At 34.7% G+C, this 13,298-nt stretch overlaps 1 protein-coding gene across 2 annotated transcripts in view; it reads right to left on the bottom strand.

Moving 5' to 3' along the window:
- Nucleotides 1-783: 783 nt before the first annotated feature.
- Nucleotides 784-13,298, bottom strand: part of SLC4A4 (solute carrier family 4 member 4) — a 346,379-nt gene continuing 333,864 nt past the window's right edge. The window contains exons 22-25 of one of the 2 annotated variants that reach the window (XM_056111485.1): nt 11,400-11,561; nt 7,626-7,722; nt 5,944-6,023; nt 784-5,042 (exon numbers count right to left, since the gene is read on the bottom strand). In XM_056111485.1, the coding sequence (XP_055967460.1) occupies nt 5,980-6,023; nt 7,626-7,722; nt 11,400-11,561 (303 nt within the window). In that variant the 3' untranslated portion in view covers nt 784-5,042; nt 5,944-5,979. The remainder of the gene's footprint in view (nt 5,043-5,943; nt 6,024-7,625; nt 7,723-11,399; nt 11,562-13,298) is intronic. The other variant, XM_056111484.1, reaches the window with a different exon arrangement.

Consider the following 13,298-nt stretch of genomic DNA (forward strand, 5'->3'; position numbering starts at 1 on the left):
GGAGTGCCCCCCTGAGCATTGCTGGGTGTGGCCCAAAAACTTAAAAAAAAAAGCTTCTAAATAAAATCTGTTTTTAAAAAAAGTTTCTGGAGCCAGAGCAATAGCACAGTGGGAGGGCATTTGCCTTGCATGTGCCTCATGGGGGTTCAATCCCCGGCATTCCATATGGTCCCCCGAGCACTGCCAGGAGTAATTCTTGAGTGCAGAGCCAGGAGTAACCCCTGAGCATCGCTAGGTATGATTGAAAAAAGGAAGATAAAAAGTTTCTTAAACAATTGTAAACATGACATGGAAGCCTAACTAAGCCAGCATGAAATGCGTATGACCAAGAAATATTGTTCTCAATACAACCACATCATTGCTGGGTTAGAGAGATAGTTTAGTGATAACGTGTTTACCTTGTATGCAGCCGATCCCATAATCAATCCCCAGAACCTCATATGATTCCCTGAGCCTGACCAGGAGTGATCTCTGAGTACAGAGTTGGGTACGAGATCTGAGCACTGCTGAGTGTGGCCCCCGACAAAAATAAAACTTTTCTTGCTGTTCAACATTTGCGATTTACTTTGAGCTGTACATAAGAGCAGTTCATTAATACTTGAATAATTTTTATAATCTCTTATAGTATTCGATTTTGACACTTATTTCATTCTCTTGCCTGGAGTTATGGAAGCAATCTGATATCTGGAACTCTGACTCAAGACAACCCAAGGCATGCAAAGGGCTAAAATAATGCATTTCTTTATTGTTTAAAGAGTTGAACAGAAGCACTTGACACTCATAAATGCATAAAGTTACTTTATTTTAAGTATACATTTAATTTTGAAAAATATAAATGCTAAAATATCTCATCTTCTTCATCTCTTAATTCCATAAAAGTCACAATAGAAAGCTTCATAAAACTGTAAAATACTATAATGTTATAGGAATTTTAGGATTTATATTGGAAAAATTATTAGTAATATATTGAAATGTTTTCTGTTCGTTATCATTTTGTTCCACCATGTTGATCTACTTCATTTAAAATAAAAAGATGCATCATTTCTCCAAAGTTAATAAAGACTTAAGAGAATAAAAATAAGAATATCTGAAAGTGCGTATTGATTCTGAAAAGTAATGTGTACGGATATGTACCAGCCATGAAAGTGGCTGAAAAAGAGGCAACTATTCACTCTTTTCACATTGTAGAATTGGGACAAAGTTACTTCTGGCTCTAAAAGTTTCTCTGGATGACTTTAGCCCTGAGTTGCAATATTTGCCTAGGAAACAGAATTCAGGAATTTTGTATGTATTCATAGACCACAGAGCCGAGCCAAGAAAAAGGAAATATCCAAATTTCTAGTCAAAATGCAATTTAGCTGGCTAGCATATATCACAAACTCTATTTCAGGCTGCAATGAAGCTCAATGAAGTCATCATCTGAAAATTTCCAAGGCCCTTTCGATTGTCAAGTGGCAGAAAATATCATTTGATTGTATTCAGCCACTGGGTGGAACTGCACTTCATGTTCATGCCGTGAAGAACAGAAGTAAAATATCATGAAATAAATAAAAAGATCTCAAGTTCCTGCACCGAACCAAATCATTAAGTGGTATGAAGAGGACTGAAGAAACCTTTGTCCCAACCCTGAACAATGTCAAATTCTGTAATAACAACTCAGGGTTTAGTTTTAATTTCAAAAGTCAGCAGTCAATACATTTCAAGTACTTTAACACAGATTTTTTGTTTTTAAGAAAAAAGACCTAAAACTCAGAAGACAATTGTTCTTTGTATTAAACACCAATATATAGCAGATATATTTACTCTGTGTGTGTTGGTACATGTGCATAAAATATACACAGACTGAATTACTGACGCAGACAAGTGTCTACACACTCCTTTTTTCTTTTATGAGGTGGGCTGATTAGAAAGGTTTTTTTGTTTGTTTGTTCTACTTGTTCAAGCCTCCATTACTCCTACCCCTCCTTGCACTGCTGGACTAGAAAAAGAAGCAGAACATTATTACCTTTGGCACACAAAATAATTATGATTCCAAGTCATTATTCTACATACTAGAGAATGACATGCTTCATGGGATATAGTGCTTCCAAGAGATTTTCTTACAACTGCAAAACCAGAGGCTCTTATCCTCTGACAAGATAGACTTGGTCTAATAAGTTCTTTTTTTCCAGCAGTAAATTTTGTGCAACCTTGTGGCTGAGTGTACACTTAATCCTTCTAACTACTTAAATATTCTCCTCATGGTATTCACAATAGGGAGAAATACTTTGTATAAAAATTACTGGTGTAGTTTGTGTGTCCAGTTTCCTTAGAAACAAACCATCCTCAAATTCGGTTAGTTCTTAGACAATGAATAAATTGAGTTAGGATACAGGTAATTGGATGCTCTAAATGGACCTTGGGTTCTGTTTGTTTGGCAGCAACTACATCTGTTTCTCTAAATGTAATGTTTTTTTTTTTCAAAAACTTCTCTGAATCCCCCAATATTGAAAGAGTTTGATATTAACTGTTCCTTTTCACCAGTTTAAGGTCATATTTTAAATTTAGATTATCCATAGCAACCTTCTTTCATAGTGTAGAAATCATAATGAGATCTCTTAGATTTACTAAAAAATATGAAATATTGGATTGCTTCAGGAGTTCTTTGAAAGGGAGATGGACACAAATCCTCAAAGATCTAATTCATGATCAGAAAAAAATATATATCTTAGTTTTTATAAAAGTAAACAAAAGTATCTTAACAAGATCATAGGTTAGGCTAAACTCAATTATGCCTGGCTTTTAAGCATTTTATTGATGCTTCCATCCTTAAAGAAAAAGAAAAGCTTCCTTATTTTAGGGCACTGAAAAATTAGATAATTTTAATAATATTATAGAATAATCACTTTTAGGACAGCTCTAAAAACAAATCTGATGCCAAATTTGGCATGTGATATTTTAACAAGTAACATGTAAATTGTCAATTTTCACTTAGATAAAAAAATTTGAGGCCATTTATGCTATGCATAATTTGTATAAAATGAAAATTTCTAAGATGATCAGTACTATAAGAGTAAGTGCTAATTCATTATAATAAAAATTTTGTAATCAAAATTTCAAAAGGATAGACTTAGAATTAATATAAGAATGAGTGGGAGTCAAATGTTCATATTATGAAACCCAAAGAATGTGGTTTCATTCTGTTTCTAGTACTTATCTAACAACCTGTTTTAGTTAGGATATATTACAAACGTGGTTATATGAATCCAAAATTATGGATTCGACATTTAAAATGTTATTTTTAATGCATATTCACAATATACAATGCATCTTATTAAAAATATTACATTTAAATAACATGCTAAATTTGTGGAATAAAGGTCTAATTTTTCTTCTAATTTTTGATATGGATTTTAAACATATACACACACATATATATACACACATTTAATTTCTAAACTTCCAAACAATAAGGAATGATTGCCTTTACGTCCTAAAAACTGTTAAAACATATAGAAGTATACTCTCCATATTCTTCTGTTCTCCCATGAGCTCACTGAATATTTCTCGTATTTTATATTGTAAATATGGGGCATTGTATCAAGGATGATAACTGACATCTGGATGATAGAATACATTTATCCTCCCCATTTGTACAATGAACGCTGTCTTTTTGAGCTCTAGTGGATTTTTCATGTGTGGTTTGGATTTTATGAAAACTGACATAAGAGGGGCTGGGTAACTTAGATTTTCTCCTGTATCACTCTTTCTGTAAATTTGCACATTTGTGCACCAGTCACACACAGAGTGTACACACAAATACACACATATTTCTGAATGAAAAAACAAGTCTAACAATACTGCATAGGACATTGACATGGTAATACAATTAGCGTCTGTGCCAGATACTACTATCAGAATATCAGTTATTCTCATCATGTAGAAGCTTCTCTTTTCTCCTTCACAGAACAGCAAAATTTCTTTTAAAGACAGGAAAAATAGATGCTGAGAAACATGGTGTTTTGAAAATCTTATCTAGCCCTCTGGCTTACCCGAGAGATTGTGTATTTGTATGTGTCTGTGCATGTGTGTGTAAAAATCACATTATATACATTACCATTTTTTACAGAAAGCCTGGCAGCTACAAATAAGAGGTAGAACTACTCAAAACTATGTTTCCTGCTGCAGGAAAAAATTCATTTCTTTACAGTAATTAAAAAAAAAGTTAAAAAAATTGACAAAAAATAAGTTGCAGGTTAGGCCCCATAATTTAAACAACAAAATCTAGGAAGAAAAATATTCTTCAATGTACTCAACAGATAAGTTCGTTAAAGGGTTAAAAAAAGTTGCATAGGAAAAAGGGACATTATTCCAGCACTTGCTACAATGATGGCAACAGTTTTTCTCTAGGGAGTAAAGTACCTTTAGTTTTATTTCTTTTGAAAATTCTAAGATTGGGGTTTACAAGCAGAGCAAGTTAGAATAGCAGCACTTTTTTCCAGTCCTAGAGAGATCTAGAAGCAAGAAGGGGATTCTGCTGGCCATAAAAGTTTGTTCTACCAGACAGAATGACAAGCCAGTAAGCACAGCTCCAAAGCTAGTTAGTAAGTTCCTTTAACAGTTTAATAAAAGGTGTTATAAAATCTTTAATACTTTTGCCCTCTGCTTAGTAAAAGAAAAGGACAGTGTCTGTGTGAATCTTGAGTGACAGAGGAATTTGGTTGTAGAAGGATACATCTGCAAGTGTAAGAACAAAAGTGTCATTTTTTTTTTTCTGTTTTTAAAGGAATGGTGCATCTTAGTCTTGGTTTTACCTATGCAAGAGAGAAGCACAGAGAGAGCTATAGCATTTGGCCAGTGACCAAAGAGCAAAACAGAACAAAAAAAAATTAAAAAGTAAATAGACACCACAAGAACAGTAACAATTAAAAACTGTCAGTTTTAAGAGAAAAACAGGTTACAATGTGGTTTCTGTTCCCTTGTTCCTCCAGAAATAATCATTGTCTTCAGGCTCAAGTTCGATCCTAATTTGAGGCACGACTTTTACTGGAGTTCTAGGAGGACTGGAGAAAGAGAAAGAAAGAAAATTGTAAGTAAATCCAATTCCTTTATAACCTGTTAAATAAATATCACCTGGAAGTCAAATGTGTCATCTTTTGTTCTCTCTTTTGCAAACCACAACACCCAAAAGGAGAGAGAGAACAAAAGGGAATACCCTGCCACAGAGGTAGGGTGAGATGGAGGGGATGGGGGTGGGAGGGATACTGGGACCCATGGCGGTGGAAAATGGGCACTGGTGGAGGGATGGGTACTCGATCATTGTATAACTGAAACCCAAGCACAAAAATTTGTAAGTGTACAACTGTACCTCATGGTGTTTCACTAATAAAAATTAAATTAAAAAATATGTATCTCTTTTAGTATTTCAAAATGGTATGAAGGGACTGGCAGAAACAAGAAATTCATGCAAAAAATTGTTTAGGCTTTCATATGTAGACAAAAAAGGAACAGTGGGGAGGAGGGCTGGCCGGTGGGTAATATCCGAAATCGAAGGGCAAAAAAAGATGTGCAGGAAACAGTCAGTCATTTCACTGTTTCGAAAATAAGTAGGATATAACATTTCTCAAGTCCTGTGAAGAGGCAAGGAAACTAGGAGAGGAGTCCTTCCAGGAAACAACACCTCCCTTAAATTGAGGTGAGACTGAAATGTTAAGAGCTAATATTGATCCCGGGCTTAACTTGAATGATACAGAATGATTCCATCATTTTGAAGAATTCATAGAGTAAGTTTCTTAGAATGTTTTCTACCAGTGAGAGCGAGGACACTGTTTGGTGATTGGGTCATTTATTGAAGATAAATGATCGAGAGGAAGGAGGACAGGGCATTCTGCCAAAAAACTGCCACTGACTACATTTCTGTGAGGCAATCATCCCACAGAACAAAAACCCTGGGCTGTCCCTTACCTTGGCAAACCGAGTGACTGAAGGAAAGGAATTTTATCAGCATGATGTGTGGCGTTCGAGGAATGTTGGTGACCTTTCTCCTGGAGGAAAAAAAAATGTTATCATAAATAGTAGTCTCTAGCAATCATAAAATAGTCTTCGAGGCGGTGTGAAAAAGAAGTGGCCAACACGGTTTGGGAAGCTTGAATTCCTAAAGAAAATATTAACTAAATTCCACTGAAAGGACTTTGAGGCAGTTAGCTCCAGTCCCAAATTACATATAGATAATTTGGGACACAAAAGATGCGACGGCTTTTCTTCTTTTATCTCCAGTTGCAGTGAACTGGGACCCTCCTGCCAGACTTCCTATGCTTCAGTGGTCTACACCGCAATTTAGTCACTTTGCCTTGCAGGTGCCTCACTTCTGAGGCTGACAGGAAAGAACGCAATTTCTGCCTTGGTTTCTGTCTTGGTCATCACTGGCTCTGGGGGAATTCAGGTCATGAGAAGCAGCCTGATGACTCTTCAGGGCATGGAACTGAGAAGAATCTTTCTGACAAATGGCTTGTACCTGAACTTGAAGCCAATTCCCTAGTTCCACACACAGACTCAGCCTCAGCTGTGAGCTTCACTGGAATCTCAGGAGCCCAGAACCAGAACCACCCAAATCAGCTGTTCCTAATTTCCTGAATGCAGGACTTGTGTGGAGAAAACTCAAAGTTGGTGGTTTTAAGCTACTAAATTCTGTGTTTGATAGAATAGAAAACTAATACCCAGTTTTCATAAATTGTCATTCAAGTTGAACTTCTCTTGGTAAACTCTTTTTGACGTTAAACCAGCATCATCAAATAGAAATGCTTGCATCTTAATTGTCTTTTTTTGTTATGTATCAGAAGTGTACCCTAATCTAAAAAAAAATTTGGTTTTTCAAATGAAAACCAAAGTGCTACTAGTTTAGAGGCAATTGATATCTGCTGTTGGGAAAGCTTGGGGTAGTAATTCTTACTATAGAGGTTTACCTCTATTTAAGTGATCTGTTAATTCAATTACAAAATAAAAGAGGACAAGTCAGAAACCATTAAACGTTAGCTGCCAGGTTATTTACCCCAGAAAAAACAGTGACTGAAACAGCCGAAGAGGAATGAAAGAATTAGAAAGAAAATGCATAAATCTTATAAGCTATGTCTAAAATCAAGTTGCAATAATGTTTTTATGATTGCCAATTGAAAAAAATTACTCCAAGTTCTTTATATTAACAACTTAATCACTATCATTAAAGGAACCGTGATGCAATTTTCTCTTTTGAGCTGATTTGATCATTGGTGGAAGCCTAAGGAAGACAAACAGTAACAGACAGTGATGTAGTACTACAAGCTGCAATTCTACCTACCAGTGGAAAGAAGAAAAATCAATTTAAAATATGGTTATGAGTTTAGCAATTGAAAGAAACTGGTGATAACTTGGGTCAGAGAAGAGACTATTAAGCAAAAACATAAAGGGTTATGCATAAGAGGGAGAAATTAATGGTGAAGCTTAGGGAAAATAAAAATGAAGTTTCATAAAAATCAAGGAAAAACTCTCCACAAAACAGAAAGACAAAAAAAATAGGAATTTATGAAGATGAGCATTCTAAAGGATTTTTTTTTTCTTCTGTAATTGCAAATCATAAGTAAGCAGGCATGCAAGAGGTTAGTTCTACTCACTGTCGGAAGGTTTGCTATCACTTAGGAAAGGTTGCTGTTCCATGCTGTCCATTGGAATTTTAATACCTGGAACTTTTTCTGAGTATGGGCAGTCAGACTGTGAAAAAAATTTACAAGAATTTTTAGAATTGTAGTACTATCCCCGGGTACTGCTTGAGCAAGTAAATACTATCATCATTTCATTACACAGGAAAAAAGGCTTATATGTAATTGCTTTCACTCTGCTCATTTTTCAAATTTTATACCACCTCCCCATACTCCCACATTTGTTTTCCTCCCTGTATCTTAGTGGGATTGAGTCAATTAAAATTAGAGTGGCACCAAGTGAACAGCACAACAAATTAAACAGGTGGAAACTTTCTAGAAATTGAATTTCCAAGCAGCAAATATGTATGAGTTTGTTTTATATAAAAGCATTTTCTTTGGCATTTTGGGTCACACCTGGCAATGCACAGGGGTTACTCCTGGCTTTGCACTCAGGAATTACTCCAGGCAGTGCTCAGGGGACCATATGGGATGTTGGGAATCAAACCCGGGTTGGTCTCTTGCAAGGCAAATACCCTACCCACTGTACTATTGCTCCAGCCCTGAAAAATAAATAAATAAAATAAAATAAAATAAAATTGATCCAAAAAGTCAAAAGGAAAACAGAGAAAAATTCCTAAACTATAATATGGTCTGAGGGGTCAGGTATGTAGCTCAATGTTAAAGTACCTGTGTAGTATGGTGTAGTATGTACGAGACCTGGTTCTGTCCCTGACACTGTAAATCAATTAATAATATCAACGTTTAAAATAATAGTAATCCTGAAATTTTTTTGTTTATATTTTTTTTCTTCCATCTCCGGGAAAATACTAACTCATCTTTCCTTTTAAGACAGGTAGAAGACATTTTGTAACATTTTTTTATAGTAAGAACTTAAAAATAAAATATTTGAGAAGGATGGAGAGATGGTACAGTGGGTATGATGCTGCTGATCCAAGTTTGATTCCCAGCAACCCACACACACTTCTGAGTCCAAGAAGTGATCCCCGAGTACTACCAGCTGTGGCCCCCAAAACGAAACAAACAAACAAACAAAAGATTACATCTGAAAATAAACCTCCTTCACAAACTCAAAACTGTTCTATATTTAAAGGTTATTTTAATTTTAAAACTTAGCAAAACAGAAGATAGTCAAATTAAAAGGAAGGTACCTATGAGGGTCAGAGAGGGAGCGAGGGCTCAGATCTGAACCAAATGGTAACCCTGGACAGTTAATCATGAGGCTTTTTTATACTGAATTCAATATGTATGGACTGAAAATACCAAATTCATATCTTAACTGGAAGTAACAAGGAGATGACCTTTGGTTGAAAGAAAAAGAATGAAAAAAGGGATCAAAGTAAATAAAGAAAAAAATTAATTTTAACATAAAGCTCACTACACATTGAAACATTCCTTATGAATATGTACAGGTTAATGACCTACAATGACCTACATTATTCTTTTGGAGGCCCTAAAATACTGACTTAAATTGATGCAAACCATAAAGAAGATGATGCCATGTGTGCCTACATTATGAGTATGTCAAGAGGGTGAGTGCTATTATAGCATTTCTAATCAGCAGTTTTAGAGGAACATGATGGCACCTTAATCATAACTTACCAGGCAAGTTAAAAAAATATTGAGTGGCAGCCTTTTCCACTCTGAAAAAACTTGTGTTCTCTCTTCAATATCTCTCTGCCTCCCTCCCTCCCTCCTTCCCTCTCTCCCTTCACTCCCCTTAAATTTCTCTAAATAAATTTCTTTCAATAAAACTGTTTTGTTTCACTAAATTGAAAAATGAATATTGAACGGCTCAATTGTGGGCAAGCTATGATCCCACTACTTCTATGTGCAAATATTTGAGGCATAATTCCTATACTCCTGATGTTTCCCTGAATCCATGAACCCCACACTCCAGTTTTCTCAGCGAATGTCAGGAGAGTCACATTCTAAGTGTAGAAGCCTCAAATGATGAATGCAGTACACAGAACTAATCATAGATGTGCTTTAGAATTACTTGGTTAGATTCAGTGTGTATGACATATTTTATACAAACACACACACATATACACACACATCTATATGTATACTTTATTTGACTGAGTGGGACAGAGGAGAAAGAAGAAAAAAGTTTCAAAGATTATCTTTATGCAATTTGTTGGAACCACTGAGCTGAAATGGTAAACATTTTAATGAAAGAATATCATTGCTTAAATAAAATATGGTTTGTTGAAAGTTAGATCTAAGAACTGGAAGAACTTCTTAGGAGCTCATTTGATCCAATTGTTGACACTGGAGAGTACTAAATTTAAAACATTCCCTAATGTTGATTTTTTCTTCCCTTAAAAACCATTAGAGAAAAGATTCCATGATATGACTTCATACATGTGTAATGCATAATGAATTTTGAGCTTAGAATCATGTACATAAACTGATACACTTGTTTTGAAAATACAAGAAGAAATACGGCTTTAATTATCTCAATATTTCAGGCAATGCCCCTCCCCATTTTTGGTTTTGAGTGGTCTAAAATTTATTTCAAATTTTTATTTCAATTCAATGTGCAAATGCATCATTCTTCTTAATGCTACATCTTAATCTGTGATATAGCTTCGGCATATTCTCTCTTTCTCTGTCGTCATTGGAAACAAAAAGTCAAAATACCTCATCTCATTGTAGATAGATGATGACAGTCATAAAAATTCCTACTGACTCTTTCTTTTTAGTAAATGTGCCTCATATATTTGGCCTTCCTTTATTGGATCAATTTATCTGAAATTCAATTTTGTCTGCCAACTTCCTTCCTGTGTTTTTTCCAAATTCTCCAAAAAGAACACAATCAGACTGCCTGATCAACTGGAAATAACCAAGGATCTAGATTAAAGTTTGTCTACTTTAATGATGATTGTGTACATTTAGAAAAATGACTTAATATTTCTCAGATTCAATTTCCTCATTTGCAAAATGCAAACTTAAAATATACTTTAAACTGTAAAGGCAATGAAGGAAGTGGTATATAGGTGATAAGTCAAAATGAACAAGTACAGAGTATATACCAAAAATGTATGATATTCCAAATTTAGGGTGGGATGCTGGTGATTGCATTAGATTGGAGATATTTCAGTATGTAAAACTTCAAAAAAATTTTATATAGAAAATGTAATTTGGGCAGTCCTTTCAACAACTACTGAAATGATCTGTGTGAATGTGGAAAAATATTCCAGATTTAATTTTCCATATTTCAGAAGCCAATCAAAGCACCTATATGTCTATGAAATGATCTCTGAAAGACAAAATAAGTGGGCAATGATTTTATCTCTCAGCTTAATCACCCAATAGCAAAAGGACCAACAATGACAGTAATTTCAACAATTATAGAAAAATATTCAAAACTCCAATTCTCTCTCCTTTTTCCTGATGATTTACAGAGAAATAATCCCAAATCATGTTAAAGTCAGTGAAAAGTTAAATTCAAGGTAGAAGTTTGGTTAAGAGCCTGTTCAAATGGATACATAGATCATTGCATTCAGCATGTTCAAATGACATTTGTCCATGTTAGCCTTAATATTATACAAAACTAAGTATTAAATTTAAACCTTGGATTATAAATAGAAAACCAACCATATCTCACAGAATTATGATGAAGAAAGAAGATTCTTTAAATAGGGTGGGCTTAATTTTGTTAGAAATCACTACATCACTTTGAGAAAATTAATGAATACTTCAGAATTTTAGAAAGTTCCTTACATCATCATTGTCACTGTCCAGACTTCCTTTCTTCTTTTTCTTTTTCTTCTCATCCTCCTTCTTTTTCTTGTCCTTTTCTGGAATGACATCATCTAGGAAGCTGAGATCATGCTGGGAGAATAGGTAATCCATGCCTTTTCTGACAGCTACAAGTGCCAAGATCTGGAAGGATAATATAAAAGTAAAAAAGAAAATGTTAGATGAAACCATGGTAATATGAATACTACCAAAGTCAGTAGAGACCCATTTTGTATAAGGAGTGTATGCTTATGGGGATTAATATTAAGTGAGCCACAAACTTTTTCTTCCTGGGGAAAGTTAGTTCATGAAAGTGTTAGTTCAAATTGACTCTGTTTTGATCACTGAGATATGCGGTTACGTACAATTAGAATTTTATTTTTTCTTTTTGTCTTTTTTAGTTACAAGGTCATTCAGGACTGGTTTTAGTAATCTAATGTTCCAATACCTGTCCTTAACCAGTGTACATTTCCCACCACCAATGTCCTGGTTTCCCTCTTGCCTCCTGCCCTAGCCCGATTAGAACTTCAATGTGAAAAGATTATTTTTAAACTATTTGCTTTTGTGTCAGACTTTTAATTAGTGACTAAAAGTTTAAGGTAAAAATAGCCTGCATAATTTTTTAGTATTCTAACTTAAAATATTATGCATGATTTTATTTTTGTTAATGGGGGGGGGGGTCACACCTGTGATTCTCAGGGGCTACTTCTAGGTCTGCACTCAGGAATTATTCTTGGTGGTACTTGGAGGACCATATGGGATGCCAGAGATTGAACACAGGAAGGCTCCATGAAAAGCAATTGACCTGCTGTATTATCTTTTCAGTCCCTGTACATGTTTTTAAAAATTGGTACAACACACCAAAATATCTTCAAAGTATTAGTAGTGAGGTAGCATTTGAGCTGCAAAGGTGATATAATTTATAGGGCACTTGAATCACAATTTACAGAATATTTAACCAGCTCAATTCGTGGACATTTTTTTTCACATTCATTTGCAAAACAATTCCCTGAAGTAGACATAATCTACTTCTTACAGCCAAAAAAGCAGATTATATGATGTTTAGAGGCTATGAGTATGTTATCCATGATCTAGAAGTCAAGTAAAGGAAAGAACAACTCCCAGCTGATTGCATCTCACATCAGCACTTATGTTGCAGAAGAGGCTGCCAATGGTCGACTGGTGGCAATAATCATATCAACTGGGGTCACCAGGATACATTTGGTGGTGCTTGGGGACTATCAGGGTCACTCCCAGCAGTGGTCAGGGGCCATGCAGAGCCAGGGATCAAACTTGGGGATTTATAATCCAAGGATGTGCTGTGCTCGAGCCCTTCCTCAATCTTAAACTGATTTTCTTGAACTTGATTCTATAAACTGTTTTTGAAGAGTAACTTCCAAAAGTACATTAAAAATTCCTGTGATCAACAATAGACTTGAAGGAAGTAGAGTTGTATTACAACAGTTGTATTTTCTTTTAAGTTTGAAATCTTCTCTGTATTTTAATTTTTTTTAAATTATGGTTTACATGTATATATATCTTTAAAGTAGCTCATATTTGTTGTTTTCCTATACAATTTATTTATTTTCTCTTAAGAATCTATGGGGTTGTAAAATATGATGCTAAATATGATAGAGTACTGAAATCTTTTAAGACAAAGTTAGAGTTTTGTCTTTTACCTCTTTTCTTTTTTTTGTTTCGCTTATAGATTTATTTTTAGTGAGGTTATCTTTAGCCACATTATGACCTCTGCATGTCAGTTTCTTTGTATCCTAGAGGAATTAATAAGACCTACCTTACTGGTTTCAGATAGGCTTTGTGATCATTAAAGCCCTGAAAAGATTTTATATATATATATATGTACATACATGTACATGTATA

The sequence above is a fragment of the Sorex fumeus genome, unplaced genomic scaffold, assembly GCF_029834395.1.
Source record: "Sorex fumeus unplaced genomic scaffold, SorFum_2.1 ptg000013l, whole genome shotgun sequence".
NCBI classification, from domain to species: domain Eukaryota; kingdom Metazoa; phylum Chordata; class Mammalia; order Eulipotyphla; family Soricidae; genus Sorex; species Sorex fumeus.